This window comes from Lucilia sericata, unplaced genomic scaffold, assembly GCF_015586225.1.
Source record: "Lucilia sericata isolate MDLA Ls3-8-SP2 unplaced genomic scaffold, ASM1558622v1 Contig000223F_arrow, whole genome shotgun sequence".
Classification (NCBI taxonomy): Eukaryota; Metazoa; Arthropoda; class Insecta; order Diptera; family Calliphoridae; genus Lucilia; species Lucilia sericata.
In genome coordinates, this window is record NW_023994250.1 from 479,441 (window position 1) to 496,781 (window position 17,341).

General features: G+C 32.2%; 1 protein-coding gene across 1 annotated transcript; it reads left to right on the forward strand.

Moving 5' to 3' along the window:
• The first annotated feature begins 656 nt into the window (after positions 1-656).
• Positions 657-17,062, forward strand: LOC119602339 (arrestin domain-containing protein 17). The gene is made up of 5 exons (XM_037953786.1): positions 657-1,022; positions 9,912-10,264; positions 10,335-11,020; positions 16,181-16,347; positions 16,884-17,062. Exons 1-5 carry the CDS (start codon positions 908-910, stop codon positions 17,036-17,038), a joined length of 1,476 nt encoding a protein of 491 aa, XP_037809714.1. The 5' UTR covers positions 657-907; the 3' UTR covers positions 17,039-17,062.
• The last annotated feature ends 279 nt before the right edge of the window (positions 17,063-17,341 follow it).

Sequence of the window (17,341 nt, forward strand, 5' to 3'; positions counted from 1 at the left end):
ATTGAGTGTGTAGTTAGAAGTATGATAAATATTAACGGTAACCATGTTGTTATTTTGGCAGCGCTGCCAAAAAGGACAAGAGCAAATGAATAAGGCAAAAACTAGAGCAACACAAACGTAAAGGATAACATTGTCCTAGCACACACACACATACAACTGCACACTAAGAAATTAAAGAAAAACAAAAAAGAAAAAAATGTTTTTCTAAAGAGAACAATGACATGACAAACACTATGACAAATAAGTAACAGTAGTAAAAAGCAATAGGCTGCTGGTCGTTCGTGAGGTTAGTTGTAAATGTACGCAAAGGAATAAACCAAAAAATACAAAAAAATATATATTTTTATTATAATTGAGAGAACAAAAAAAAAAAAAAAACAACAAAATTAATCATAAAAAAAGAAAAAAAAAAAAATTGGATGATGAAGTGCTAAAAAAATTTTATTAAAGCGAAAATTATCAGTGATAAATATACAACAAAGAAAAAAATTAAAAAAAAAATATATAATATAAATACAAATTTTAATTCGACCTAATTTAATAAAAAGCTAACGAAATTATTATATTTTAAAGAAACCTAAATTCAACAAATTTTCCTAACAAAAAAAAGCAATATTTAACGATTTTTCTAAAAGAAAACACACACCAAATAAAGCAAAAAAAAAAATATTGTGTTAAAAAACTTATTTATTAAATTAATAAAAAAATATATATAACTAAAGAACAACAAAAAAAAAAACCTCCTATTTGTAGTGTTTGATTTTGGTTTTTGTACGATTGTTATTGTTTATTTCTGTTCTTGTTCTTCTTCTTGTTGTTGTTGTTATTGTTGTTGCTATATATAATTGTAGTAGTTTGTAAATTAATAATACTAATAAAGTATTTGTTTGTGTATTTGTGTGCCTATATGCCCATTGAGTGCCTTATATCCTTTGATAACAATACTCAAGGTGTTTATTATGCTGGTCAAGAATTATCTGGCGTTGTTGATCTTACAGTTGATACAACAAAACGTATTAAAGGTAAGAAGACATAGGAAAACAATGTCTAATAACAATAAATACAATGTAAATAAATTATAATTTTATTAAATTAAATAGCAAATTTATAAGAATATATTTTTTAATATACATACTATATTATCCATGAGTATGACTCAAATTGGGATGCATATTTGTTGTTGTAATGTTTTACCAATTTTATTTTAAATATGATTAAATTTGTAGACATTTTATGCGTTGTTGTCTGTTGTCATGTACATACATATTTATGTATATGTATGTATGTACGTACAAACATTAACATTTCATTTATAGTATGTATAAATATTTGTGAAAATTGTGTCATTATCGCAGACATTTATCTAATATCTCACTCAATTCATGGGAAATTTGCTTTAAATATGTATGTAGATAGTATTACAGTATAACCCAGCAAGAGTTCAATTTAAATCAAGTAAGAAATTATTGTCGGGCGAGACCGACTACACCTGTTACAAAAGTAAAATGTGATTAAGGTTTCATAATAAATTATTTAAGTTGAATTGTATCTTGACTCAGATATACTTAAGCCATTTATTGTTGAATAAAATTGTAAATATTTAAGTAAAATTTTGAAGGGGGATTTGTATAGGGGCTATGGCCAAATGATACCCTATAATTATAAAATTATTGAGAGTCTTCAAGGCTAGTATAGAACCTGGTTTTGCAGCTTTTTGTCGAGATTCGAGTATATTAAACATAATTATGAACTTAAAATCCCTATTCGTCGGGTTCAGTTGTATGGGGGCTACGTGAAATAATGGACCGATGTTAACCATTTTCAATAGGCTTCGTCTCCGGTACTATAGAAGATCATGTGCCAAATTTTATTGAATTATCTTCAAAATTGCGACCTGTAGTTTGATTACAAGGTTGACAAGCCCTACCCGGGGTACAGTTGTATGTGGGCTAGGTTAAATAATGAACCGATCTTAACCATTTTCAATAAGCTTCGTCCCTGTGACAATAGACGATCATGTGCCAAATGTCATTGAATTATCTTCAAAATTGCGACCTGTACTTTGATTAAAAGGTTTACAAGGACGGACGGACATAGCTAAATCGACTCAGAATATGATTCTAGGCCCACTTGGTCCTATACCTACTTTATGGTGGATATAGGACCAATATTACTGTGCGTTACAAATATCAGCACAAACCCAATATACCCTCCCCACTAAAGTGGTGTAGGGTATAACAAATAACTTAATTAAATTTTATATATAGATATTATTACATTTGTCTTTTCTGGCCTAAGGATAAAACCTATTGAAAATATTTAATCTCTTCAGATCGGTTAAAATCATTTTCTGATGAGGAACCCGTTTACATAAAATTTCAACTCTCTCCTGTTATTTTTCAGCCAGCTATGATCATTGAAGTCATTTTCTGAAGGGGGCCTTTTATGACAAAACATGTTTAAACTGTATTCCGTAGGACCACCCCTGAAGTTATGTTACCTTGATAAAATACACCATCTTGGTGTGATTGCAATCCTGGTGAAAAGAGGTGCTACTAGTAGCTTTAGTCTGCCGGCACTATAAATTGGTTATGAGCAAATGTATTCGCTGCCTTTCCTTGGAATGATTTGACATGGGGTCGAACCAGAGAACCATATAATCTGGTACCACGAGAACTGGTGGTTTCGGACTTTGTCTTGTCTCGGTTATTGGAGAGCTCCCTTCGGGGTACACGTGGTGGCTGATTTAAACCCAAATTCGCGAGATACTGTATATGATACAGTATTAATGTAGGGATAAACGGATCTTACCCGCCCGTATACCTAGAGTAAGTGTGTCGAATGTTGTTCTCTATGGGTATGTCGAATGAATGAGAAGTGTGCTGGGTTGAATGGTGATAGATGAAATGTAACTTATACATTGAATTTTTCCTTCCTTGTCCAGGAAAAAATCTGTTCAAACCAAATTTACCACAGTGTGTTCTCTGTGAGTAAGAACAAAGTCCTCCGCTTATTTGATGGTCTACCGAATACGTCTCTAGGTGCTGTCGCCGACTTAACAGAGGCCATCCCATCTGCGTGGTTGTAAACAGAAGTGATGTTGTTGCGTTAAGCAACGGGGCAGCAATGGTCAGAGATACAGAACATTGTACAAAAATTGCGTTTAAGATCTCTGTCAAATAAGGCCAGCAGGTGTTCGCATAGAGCACTTTGACATCTTGTATTTCGTAGGCCACTAGTATGCGGGCTAGGTAAAATCGTGAACCGATCTTGTTCGTTTTCTATACCAAACAACTTGCATTAATAAAAAACAGTGTAGTCTAAATTTTACCAGAATGGGATGGTGAAAAGTTAAACTAACGCACGATATAGCTTCGAAGAGCACTACTTAAAGACCAGAACCGCTAAACCGAAACTACATTAACGGCTGGCGCTCTTTGTTTTAACTTTCTTTTATTCAATTAAAAATTTATTTATGTAGGAAATTTTTCAAAACTTAAAAAAATTTAACTTTAAGTTTAAATTAACCCTTAAGAACAATAGTAGGATATAATTGCATTATTTATCTTGTAGTGTAGTATTTTATAAACTAGAAATTACTATACATGATAACATTATTACATTCTTGTGTCATCAAAAGTCACTCAGGGAATATGTAACCTAATGGTACTTTGTGTATAGTTTTAATACGTTAAAGTGTTTGCATATTAATTAAATCATTTCAAAGTTGGAAAGGTTATATTAAAGTTAAGTACTTAAGATATTAACTACTCAGTTAATATATTCTATAGCACAATATAGAACCAGCACATCAATCAAAAGTATAGAGTGCAAAATGTTGTTATTCAAAACATAATCAATCAATCGTAAAAGATTTTCTAAGGAAACACCGAATTGAAATAATTTAATTAATTTTTTTTAACCCACAGACCGTACTTTTCCCGTTGAATCCGAATCTGACCTCAGAATTTCTACATAATATTTGGAATTTCGATATGTCTTCACCTAAAGCTTGATATAACAGTACATTGACAAATACTGTATTTTTTCGTACATTTCACTTTTAAAACAGGTACATTCCTATTTCTCAGATCTTTTTCTATGAAATTATCTTTTGTATTTGCTGAGATATCATCCGTTGAAGTTGACTGACAGACAGATATCGTTAAGTCAAATCAGAAAATAATTTTTTCACTTAATAGAAGAAATTTAACATTGACGAAAGATATAACCCAAACTCAGAGAGTCCATATACAAAAGAAAACAACTTCAGTCAATGATATAACAATATTTGTTAAAGCACCTTTTAAAACAAATAATTATTTATCTGAAGCTTTTCATTAAATAAAAACTTATTTTAAATAGTTCCCATTTTTTAAATCTTATCTCTTGATCGATCTTAATTATATTTTAAAACATTTCATACGCATTATGATTTGAATTATTTGCATTTGTCGTATGTTAATTGCTTTTTTGAAGGTTTACATACCAATACACCATTGTCATTATACCCAACAGTATTGCAAGGGAGTCCATGTATCAGTTTTGGACACTATTTTCTCCATACAAAACAAAATTTAATATATTTTTTGTTTTATTTGTAATACTAAGATTTTAATGACCCCAAAGTAATTCAGAAAGAAAGTAAATTGTCTCTGTAGAGATCTCGAGACATTTCGCTATAATGGTCTTGGATCTTGGACTATTACAAACCCTGTGGTTCATTTAAAATGAAGTGAGAATTCAATTGGTGTTGTTCGAGACACTGTCATTAAAGAACGCGTAGCTAAAAAATGTACTTTTTCTATAGAAAAGAAACGCTAATGAGACACTATTTCTATAGAAAACTGCATCTGAAGAAGACATATTTTTCTCAGTTTAAAAAACTATCGCTAAAGAAGACAATTTTTCGATTGAAAAATTGTGATTAAAAACAAGTTAGAGTGCTATATTCGGCTGAGCCGAATCTTAAATACCCTCCACCAGCTACTTTTATATTAATACTTTTCTAATTGATCAAACGTTTGTCCAAATAAGTCTTCTCATGTCTTAAATAGATAAATCCCAAGATTTAAACAGCTTAGATCTATTACAATTCCAAGATTTATTGAACATTATAAACGCCATTTTCTTTTATATTTTTATAGTGCTTAGCAATATTTAATAATTTGCATGTATGCATGTGTGTGAAAGATTTAAGGATTTTGAAAATACATACATATATATAATTTTGTTCTACACAAATTGATAATGCAAATAGTTAAATAAGGTTAAAGCGCTTTTAGGGGCAGTTCCTAGTATGAGAGATAAGATCAATTATAGACCGATCGTAAAAAATTCTTTAAGCAAAATTTCTGTACATAAAAGCTATATTTCAGTAAAATTTTGTATCTATATCGTAACTTAGTATAGCTTTATTTGGTAATGAGTAATGTGCGTTTAAGAGATTTTCGTAAAAGGACCTTGTATGGGAGCTATGACCAATTATGTATATAAAGACAAAATTTCAAAATTCTGTATCTATATCATTATTTGGTAATGAATATTGTTCATCTAAGTGATTTTCTGGAGGGGACCTAGTATGAGAGCTATGACCAATAATGGACCGATCGGGAAAAAATTTCACAGTAACATTTCTGTGCATACGACTAATACTTGTACCAAATTTTATATGGATATCTTAATTTAGTAATGAGCTATGCGCGTTTAAGTGATTTTCGGGAGGGGACCTTGTATGGGAGCTATGAGCAATTATGGACCGATCGGGAAAAAATTTCACAGTAACATTTCTGTGCATATAAACAATACTTGTACCAAATTTTATATGGATATCTAAATTTAGTAATGAGCTATGCGCGTTTAAATGATTTTCGGGAGGGGACCTTGTATGGGAGCTATGACCAATTATGGACCGATCGGGCAAAAATTCCATAGTAACAGTTCTGTGCATATGAGTATTACTTGTACCAAATTTTATATGGATATCTTAATATAGTAATGAGCTATGCGCGTTTAAGTGATTTTCGGGAGGGGACCTTGTATGGGAGCTATGACCAATTATGGACCGATCGGGAAAAAATTTCACACTAACATTTCTGTGCATATAAACAATACTTGTACCAAATTTTATATGGATATCTTAATTTAGTAATGAGCTATGCGCGTTTAAGTGATTTTCGGGAGGGGACCTTGTATGGGAGCTATGAGCAATTATGGACCGATCGAGAAAAAATTTCACAGTAACATTTCTGTGCATATAAACAATACTTGTACCAAATTTTATATGGATATCTTAATTTAGTAATGAGTTATGCGCGTTTAAGTGATTTTCGGGAGGGGACCTTGTATGGGAGCTATGTCCAATTATGGACCGATCCAGAAAATTTTTTCTCTGAATGAATTCTATTGACATAAGATTTTAATTTGTAAAATTTTGTGAAGATATCAACATTCTGACGGAAGCTATTAACAAAAAACCCATTTTCCGGGAATATGTACTTTTGTATGGGAGGTATATGAAATTGTGGACCGATTCTGGCAATTTTTAGCAGGGATCAAGCTCTTGTGTAGAAACGAATGTGTGGTGATTTTCATTGAATTACCTTGCTTATTTTTTTCGAGGTTGTTTTAAATTTTGATTCATAACTTTTCCCGGTGTTAACCGATTTTGCCCATTTTCAATACCAAACAACTTAGGAAAATGAAGAACATTTTGGGTGAATTTGGTTAAACTCTATTGCTTCGTTTTATCGTGAGCGTGTTTTACACAGACAGACGGACAGACGGACATAGCTAAATCGACTCAGAATTTGATAAGGACCCAGAATATATATACTTTGTTGGGTCTCAGATGAATATTTCTTGGTGTTACACACGGAATGACAAAGTTGTATATACCCTCTATCACCACTGATGGTGGTGGAGGGTATAAAAAACAGAGATTGTTTCGGATTTTTTGCTTATATCACCGTTATTTATGGTCGGATTTTGCTGATATAAAAACAAAAATAGGAAACTTCTCGGAAGTATGTCTGACAGAGTTATTGATGATTTGGGTCCCGAAAAAAATTGATTTCAACAAATACACAGACGGAGAGACAGAAAGACAGACAGACAGACAGAAAGACAAACAGACATACTGACATACAGACATAGAGACAGACAGACAGACAGACAGACAGACAGACAGACAGACAGACAGACAGACAGACAGACAGACAGACAGACAGACAGACAGACAGACAGACAGACAGACAGACATAGAGACAGACAGAAAGACAGGCAGACAGGCAGACAGACAGACAGACAGACAGACAGACAGACAGGTAGACAGACAGACAGACAGACAGACAGACAGACAGACGGACAGACAGACAGACAGACAGACAGACAGACAGACAGACAGACAGACGGACAGACAGACAGACATACTGACTGACAGACTTTATCGACTAAAAAATTGCTGTTTTCTGTAGAGAAACTGTCGCTAACAAATAACGTTTTTTTATAAAAATACTCTATCTCAGAAGAAACAATTTCTATAAAAAAAACCCGTCTATCAAGAAGATACTTTTTCTATAAAAAACCTATCCCTCACGATGACATTTTTTTCCCTCATTAATATACTTTTTCTATGGAAAAACTTTCCCTCAAGAAGTTAGCCCAAACTGCAGGACATTTTTATTCATAATGTTAATGTAACGTGTTATTGCAAATACTACATACATATACAGTCAAAACATATGAGTACATGTGAATAATTATAACAACAACAGCATTTCCGTTTGCATGTAGGTATATTTCAACATACACTCTTATATTTGCATTTCCTGTTTTATTATTTTTGTTTGTTTGTTTGTTGTTGTCTCTGTTGTTGTTATTGTTGTTTTCTGTTGTTGTCATTTTCATATTATGAACATTTTATCTATGTGCTCTATATAATTATATCCTATTTTTAGTTTGAAAATTTTGTAAATAAACTTTTGTTTTGTTATTCATAGTATGTGAGAATGGTTTTTGGCATGCAGCCATTAACTGTGACCACAAAACATGATATTTGTTAGTAAATAATTGTGGGAAAAAAATAGGTCTAGACAGATAATGGAAACACCCTAAGGAGGATGTGATATACATATACATACACATATGTAATATAACTTAGTAAAGTTGAAGTTTAAGGAATAGGAAAGGGGAATGAAAGAAGTTTGATTGATGACCATTTTAAGCTATTAAATCAAATTAAAAGTAAAAAAGTTATAAACTTTCTTGATCACCTACATATTAATATGTCTATCTTTAACTCAATCCATGGAAATGTTTAAACTAAGTAAAGTATATTTATTACACAAGGTTTCACTTAACTCCTACAGAAAGGTTCAAGGCTCATGATAACTCAAAACCGGTTGCCAAATTTTGTAAGGATTGTTACTAGTCCTTTTATTTGTATATACATATGTATGTGTTGTAGGGCACATATATACTCACTCTTGCCAATAACCAACCTCTTTTTCTGGTTTTGTCATTACTACCACTGTTGTCGTTATTATATTTGTTGTTATTGTTGTTGTTGCTGTTTTTGGTTCTTTAGTGGTCCTTTGAGAATAAAAGCTTAAAATTATACTCGGTCGTGTAATGAAATTGCAGTGGAAAATTAATTACAATGTCAACATTAAATTGCAGTGGCGCCTAATTGCAGTTTATATTATTTTGTACAAAAATTGTTTTAGCTTTTTGTTTGTTTGCTAAAGATGAAATTTGAGATATTAAGAGAGTAATATAATATGTTAATGCCTGAGTTAAATAGAAACAAATGTAGTTATATAAGTGATGCCAGAATTTTAGTAGATGACCACTTTTTGTTAAAGGAATTTGTAAAATATTTAATATTTCCATCTTGGCAGTCTTTTTTAAGATACCAATCTTCTACAAGACATGATATTCTATGTAAGTTCAGTGCCTCAAAGTTCTGTCTCTGGTGTGCGATCGGGCAGGACCTATATTAGTGTACATCCTTCCAGTATGTAGTGTTGATGTGTCTCATGAAACATTTTGTTGGAAATTTAGAAATGATTTTATATTTAAGGAAAAATCTGGCAACTCTGCATACATAACAAGTAAGAATTAATAGTCGGGCGAAGCCAACCATATAATACCCTACACCTGTTACAAAAAAAATGTGATTTAGTTTTCATAACAAAGCATTTAATTTGAAGTGTACCTTGCTTCAGATATACTTAAGCCATTTATTGTTGAGTAAAATTGTGGACATTTAAGTCAATTTTTGAAGGGGGCTTTATATAGGGGCTAGGGTCAAATGAGGCCCTATAATTATAAAATTCATGAGGGTCATCAATGCTAGTATAGAACTTGGTTTAGCAGTTTTTGTCAAGATATGAATATATTAAACATAATTATAAACTTAAAAGCCCTATTCGGCCGGTTCAGTTGTATCGGAGTTAGGTGAAATAATGGACCGATGTTAACCATTTTCAATAGGCTTGGGACAATAGATGATCATGTGATAAATTTCATTGAATTATCAGCAAAATTACGACCTGTAGTTTGATTACAAGGTTTACATGGACAGACGGAAGGAGGGATAAACGGATGGACATAGCAAAATCGACTCAGAAAATGATTCTAAGTCGATTGGTATAGGACCAATATTATTGTGCGTTACAAACATCAGCACAAACCCAATATACCCTCCCCACTAAAGTAGTGTAGGGTATAAATATGTATATAAAATCTGCAATCATACATATGTACATATAGATACATTATTTTTAAAAGATTAACATTAAGATATCAAGAATATTTAATATTTACTTTAAGTGTAATAAAAATGTCTCTTTTCCTATTTGTTCTTATCCCTGCCTTCACATCACACACATACATACATACATACTTAGCCATACACATTACCGTTAATGGTTATGCCAAGATACGCTGGATAAAAAAGGGCTATCCACGTGATAATGAACGTGCCATGTGTCGAGCCTATCGTTCGTATTTATCGTCACGTTCATATGTTTTGGGCTCATGCGGTGCAACAACTTATATGGATTGGTTAGCTGGTGAATACTCATATACATTTCATGTTATACTGCCGGACAATTTGCCAACATCATTTGATGGGAAATATGGTCAAATACATTATGAAATAATAACAACAATAGATAGACCAGGACGTTATCCTAAAGTTTTTAAATTGCCATTTACCGTAATACAGCCGTTAGATTTAAATGCCGATGCCATTTATAGGGTAAGTTAAACTATAACGATAAAAACTGTATAAAAAAATCAATTAATAAGTTTATCTTTTTTATTACCAGGTACCTTTAGACATTCTCGATCGCAAACGATTTTGGAGTTTTTGCTGTCCAACCGGTCCACTAACCGTTAAATTCTCCACTCCCTATTGCGGCTATGCACCGGGTCAAAAAATCCATTTCGTTTTATACATCAACAATGAATCCTCCATAGATATAACCGAATGTGATGTTAAACTAAAGCAAGAGGTCTCCTATGAGACCCATGATCCCCAGCATGAATATCGTTATGATAAACATTTGATTGCCTGCAAACAATTTGGCAACGTTTTGCGCTGGAGTCGCAAAGTTTATCGAGGGTATTTAGAACTGCCATCTATACCGCCGACATCGGTGAAAACAACGTGTCCTATAACCGTTAATTATGCCATTAAAATTATTATAAAACCAACAGAGTTCCATTGGAAAATGAAATTGAAAATACCACTGACCATCGGTAGTATACCAATTATGGATAATGGTGGTGGCGAGGGAGGTATTAGTGCCGTTGGTGGTGTTGGTGGAAATGCTTTAGTTCAGTCGAATAACAATAGTATAATACGTGGTCCATTGGATAATGAATCGCCACCCATGACAACATTAGATGATGTTGGCATTTTGGCTGAAGAAGAAGATCCAAATCAAAATACACCCACTATAATGGTGACTGATACAACAGACAATCCTCCAGATTATATAGCTATGAGTGAGTTCGAAAAGGAATTTTTATTAAAAGTACATTTCAATTAAAAAGCTGTGCTTTAATTAAAAAAAAAATATTTTTTAAAAAGTGTTTTTTTTTTTTTGAGAAAAAGTTTATTTAAAAAAATTCTAAATAAGATTTTTAAATTTTCATGAAATTATTTTCACTTTTTTTAAAAAAAAAGATTTTTTATCGAAAATTTTTGTTTTTGAATTATCTTGGAAAATGTTTTATTGAAATTTTTTCTTAAAAAGAAGTTATATTGAACTATTTTTATACCCACCATCAAAAAAGATGGGGGGTATATTGTTTTTGTCATTCCGTTTGTAACACATTGAAATATTCGTCTAAGACCCATAAAAGTATATATATTCTGGGTCCTTATAAGATTCTAAGACGATCTAGCCATGTCCGTCCGTCTGTCCGTCTGTCCGTCTGTCCGTCTGTCCGTCTGTCCGTCTGTCTGTCTGTCTGTCTGTTGAAAACACGATAGAGTCAAAATGGAATCAGCTAGGGTGCTGAAATTTTGCACAGATACTTTTAGTTGATGCAGTTTGTTTGGTATTGAAAATGGGCAATATCGGTCCACAATTTCGCCTAGCCCTCATATAAGGCCCCCTTCAGAAAATGACTTTATCGCTCATAACTTGCTAAGGGAAGAACCAATAGCGGTGAAATTTGGCACAAATATGTTTTATGGGAACACAAATCTCTTCGTAGAATTTTATAAGGATCGGTCCATAATTGACCCTACCCCCCATATAAAGTCCCCTTCAGAAAATGACTTTATCGCCCATAACTGCTTAAGAAAAGCATCAATAGCGGTGAAATTCGGCACAAACGTGTTTTATGGGAACCTAAATCTCTCTGTAAAATTTTATAAGGATAGGTCTATAATTGACCCTACCCCCCATATAAAGTCCCCTTCAGAAAATGACTTTATCGCTCATAACTTGCTAAGGGAAGAACCAATAGCGGTGAAATTCGGCACAAACATGTTTTATGGGAACCTAAATCTTTTTTTAAAATTTTATAAGGATAGGCTCATAATTGACCCTACCTCCCATATAAAGTCCCCTTCAGAAAATGACTTTATCGCCCATAACTGGCTTAGAGAAGCATCAATAGCGGTGAAATTCGGCACAAACATGTTCTATGGGAACCTAAATCTCTCTGTAAAATTTTATAAGGATCGGTCCATAATTGACCCTACCCCCCATATAAAGTCCCCTTCAAAAATTACTTTATCGCTAATAACTTGCTAAGCGAAGAACCAATAGCGGTGAAATTCCGCACAAACATGTTTCATGGGAACCTAAATCTCTTTTTAAAATTTTATAAGGATAGGCTCATAATTGACCCTACCCCCCATATAAAGTCCCCTTCAGAAAATGACTTTATCGCCCATAACTGGCTAAGAGAAGCATCAATAGCGGTGAAATTCGGCACAAACATGTTCTATAGGAACATAAATCTTTTCGTGGAATTTTATAAGGATAGACCCATAATTGACCCTACCCCCCATATAAAGTCCCCTTCAGAAATGACTTTATCGCCCATAACTGGCTAAGATAAGCATCAATAGCGGTGGAATTCGGCACAAACATGTTCTATGGGAACATAAATCTCTTTGTAAAATTTTATAAGGATAGGCCCATAATTGACCCTACCCCCCATATAAAGTCCCCTTCAGAAAATGACTTTATCGCCCATAACTGGCTAAGAGAAGCATCAATAGCGGTGAAATTCGGCACAAACATGTTTTATGGGAACATAAATCTCTTCATATAATTTTATAAGGATCGATCCATAATTGACCCTACCCCCCATATAAAGTCCCCTTCAGAAAATGACTTTATCGCCCATGACTGGCTAAGAAAAGCATCAATAGCGATGAAATTCGGCACAAACATGTTTTATAAGAATTTAAATCTCTTCGTAAAATTTTATAAGGATCGGTTCATAATTGACCCTATCCCCAATACAAGGTCCCCTTCAGAAAATGACTTTAATGCTCATATCTGACCTTAAGAAACATATGTGCATATATATAGCAATAAAATTCGACATAAAAAATTTTATAGGAACTAAAATCATTTTCTTAAATTTTATGAGGGTGGGTCCATAATTGACCCTACCCCCCATATAAGGTCTCCTTCAGAAAATGACTTTAAGGCACAAACTAGTTTTGTGTGAGCCAAAAGTTCTTTATCAAGTTTTATAAGGATCGGTCCTTAATTAGCCCTATCCCCCTTGTAAGGTCCCCTTCAGAAAATGACTTTAAAGTTCATAGATTAAAACTGCGAGTACTGAGTACGACATGAACAATTTTCGTATTAGCTACAATCTCTCACTAAATTTTATGATTTTATAATTTTTATCAGTCTGTAATTGACCATACCCACCTATAAGGTCCCCTTCGGAAAATTACTTTAACGCTCATTACTGACTCAAAAATGCTATTACAGCAGTGAAATTCTACGTAAACAAGTTTTGTACTAGCCAAAAACTATTTATCACATTTTATGGGGATCGGTCTATAACTGACCCCACCCTCCATATAAGGTCCCCCTCAGATAGTGACTGTAACGCTCGTTACTGGCTGTAACGCTCAAATGCGACTACAGCGATGAAATTTCACATAAACAAGTTTTGTATGAGTTTATAGTTATAAATATTGGATCAAACAAAATTAATATTTTTAATTCGGAAGAGCACGGTCCATGCTTAAGCCTTTATTAAATTCCCTCTTCCAAATATTTCCCTGATGTTCATAATAATATCGACATATGATTCAACATAGATCGATTATATCAAAGTTTATTTATAAGGATGATTTGATGGTGGGTATATAAGATTCGGCATGGCCGAATATAACACTCTTACTTGTTAAAAGTAAATTTATATGAGTGGCCTCCGGTAGGTTAGTGGTTAGTGTTCTAGTCTGGTAGACCGGAGGTGGTGGGTTCGATTCCCACCTGAGGCACTGGTTAAGGAGCGCACAACAGGCCCGATAGAGGCCTAGGTGTATTTCTTCGGATTTGATGTACATTCATCCTCCTTTCAAACTAACTAACTAACTAACTAACTAAATTTATATGAGGTGGGGTTATTATGGACTGATCCTCATAAAAATTGGTAGAGAGATTTCGATTCCTATAGAACTTATCAGTGTCGTATTTCATCGCTGTACTCGCAGTTTTTAGCAAGTAATGAGCGCTAAAGTAATTTTCTGATGGGGACCTTAAATGGGTGATAGGGTCAATTATGGACCGATCCCCACAAAATTGTGTAGAGAGATGTTAGTTCATACAAAACTAGTTTATGTCGAATTTCATAGATCTACTAGTAGTTTTTAGCCAGTACTGAGTTTTAAAGTCATTTTCTGAAGGGGCCTTATATGGGGAGTAGGTTCAATTATAGACCGATCCTCGTAAAATTTTGTAGAACGATCTTGGTTCATACAAGTCATGTTTATATCGAATTTTATCGCTTTACTCGTTTTTTAAGCCAGTAATGAGCGTTAAAGTAATTTTCTGATGGGGACCTTATATGGGGGTCAATTAAGGCCCGATCCACATAAAATTTGGTTAATATATTTTAACTCGCAAGTAACTTACTTGAGTCGAATTTCATTGATATACTCGTATTTTTAAGCCAGTAATGGGCCTTAAAGTAATTTTCTGATGGGGACCTTATATGGGGGGGTAGCGTCAATTAATGCCTGATCCACATTTGGTAGAGAGATTTTGGCTCGTATAAAACTTATTTCTGTGAAATTTCATCGCTATATTCGTATTTTTAAGCCAGTAATGAGCGTTAAAGTAATTTTATGGATGGGACCTTATATGGGGGGGTAGGGTCAATGATGGACCGATCCACATAAATTCAGATATTGGCTGGCATGAAACTTATGTGTGGAATTTCATCGCTATATTCGTATTTTTAAGACAGTAATCAGCATTTTAGTCATTTTCCAAAGGGGACCTTATATGGGGGTAATGCCAATTGTGGTCTTATGTCAGCCCTAATTCAGAATTTTATTTCGGAAGTCAAACAACTGACTTGTGCGAAATTTTATGGCATTTGATTCATAAACAACGAATTTGTGAATGTTTGAAACTTTTTACACAATATTCCGGGGGGTACATTTGTATGGGGGCTATGTGAAATCGTTGACCGATTTTGCCCATTTTCGATACCAAACATTTCTTATCAATAAGAAATATTTTGGGAATATTTCATCTGATTATCTATTTTTTTTTGTGGACGTTATCGTGCCAAAAACAGTCAGACGGACAGACGGACGGAGATAGCCAGATCGTCTTAGAATTTTACAAGTTCCCAGAATATATATACTTTATGGGGTCTGTGAACAATATTTCGATGTGTTACACACGGAATGACAAAATCATATATCCCGCATCTTTTTTGATGGTGGGTATAACAAATCTTTCTAAAAATTACTTTTTAAAATTTTTTAAAAGGTTTTTCAACTTTTTGAAACTTTTGAACTTTTTATGAAAAGCTTTTTTAAACTTTTTTATGAAAAGCTTTTTCAACTTTCTTTTGAAAGCTTTTTTTTAATTTAAAATAGGCTTTAAAGTTAACAAACATTTTGAATTTAAAAAAATTCTTCTAAGAATTACATTTTAAACATTTTTAAAAAGCTTTTGAACTTTTTTACGAAAAGCTTTTTGAATTTAAAACAAGCTTTAAAGTTTAAAACCCTTTTGAATTTAAAGAAATCTAAAAATTACTTTTAAAAATTTGTAGAAACCTTTTTCAACTTTTTTACGAAAAGCTTTTTGAATTTAAAACAAGCTTTTAAGTTAAAAAAAATCTTTTTGAATTTAAAAAATCCTTTATATTTTTTTTAAATTTTAGTTTTATCTTAGTTTTTAGTTTCAACTTGACATAACTTTTGTTAAACTTTGTTTATAGAAGAGATGAAGTTTTAACAAACTTTTTTTTGTTAATTTGATTGAAAAAAAGTTTCAACAATCTTGTGGAAATATAATATTGAGCTTTTCATTGAAATGAAAAGTTTCATTAAACTTTTTTTGATTGCAAAAAAGCGTTGAATTGAACGATTTCCTTTGAACTTTTTCATTGGAAGTTATTATTTTCTAGTTAGTTTTGATGCTAAATTGTATTTCTTCCACAGTGCCCCTTCCTATGAGGATGCAATGGCTTTAAGTGAAAAATTCTACGATGACACCGAATACATGGAAAACGTGAGCATGTCTAGCGTAGCAACCAATACTAAAACGGAAAATTTTAAACCACGCTATCCCGTCTACTATGATTACGAAACGCCCATTATACCACCCGGTAGTGATGATTCTAATGTTGAATCTGAATAATTAACTAATTCCTATTAATTATACGTTTTTTACTAATATTAACTAAAAAATAACCAAACATTTTTTTTGTTTATACATTTGGAAAAAGTAGTTAGTCCAAACATTAACCAAAACAAAAAAAAAATAATTTGAATATTTATTGAAAATTTTTTATATAAATTAAACAAAACTATTTGGTATGTTAAAATTTTTTTAAAACCAAAATTTTTTATTAAATTTTTTATAACAATTGATGAAAAACAAAAATCTAAAATTGCACGCCTCAAAAAATAAGAAAACAATTAGCATTTTATCTAATAACATAAAAAGCAAAACCAAAATTGTATTTAAGAAAAACTATTTTTTTATAAACACATTTTTCTATAGAATATATTCTAAAATATTTTTCTAATTAAGTGTTAAGTAAGACATATTTTTCTAATTGTAATGCCGTAATATTAATGTTTAACTTTATTTGTTTTTTTTTTCTTCTGTACCACCCCTGTTTACTTTCTTTTACTGTAGAGACCCTTTATGATGCCATACCAACACGTTACCATCAGCAACATCATCATCATTCTATGGTATTGCCAACGACGGATATGTCATCATCTTCGTTAGAATTACATCATGTTAAATCATATAAAAAATTTCAATTACTGCGTTACATAAAGAAATAGTTAAACGATTTTTCTTACATAAATGTTAAAAAAAAAAATAACAGTCCGACAGATAATTTTATGTTTCATATTTAATTTTGTGTATTTTTTTTTTCTTTTCTAGTTAGCAAAAAATTTATATTAAAAATACAAGAAAGTTGAAGAAAAGTAATAAAATATTAATATTATTATGTATAATAAAAGTGCCATTTAATACTTTCTTTGTCCCTTTATTAAACGTGAATTATATTAAAATTTAATAAAAAATAGTTAATAAGAATTTTTCTAAAACAAAAATAATTAACTAAAACTAATGAAACTCGG

What these genes read in the sequence shown, in the direction of transcription:
- LOC119602339 (XM_037953786.1), top strand. Translation starts at nt 908, where the DNA reads ATGCCCATTGAGTGCCTTATATCCTTTGATAACAATACTCAAGGTGTT. An exon ending in TACAACAAAACGTATTAAAG is followed by an intron (nt 1,023 to 9,911) that starts GTAAGAAGACAT and finishes ATACATACTTAG; the next exon opens with CCATACACATTACCGTTAAT. An exon ending in AACGCCCATTATACCACCCG is followed by an intron (nt 16,348 to 16,883) that starts GTAGTGATGATT and finishes CTTTTACTGTAG; the next exon opens with AGACCCTTTATGATGCCATA.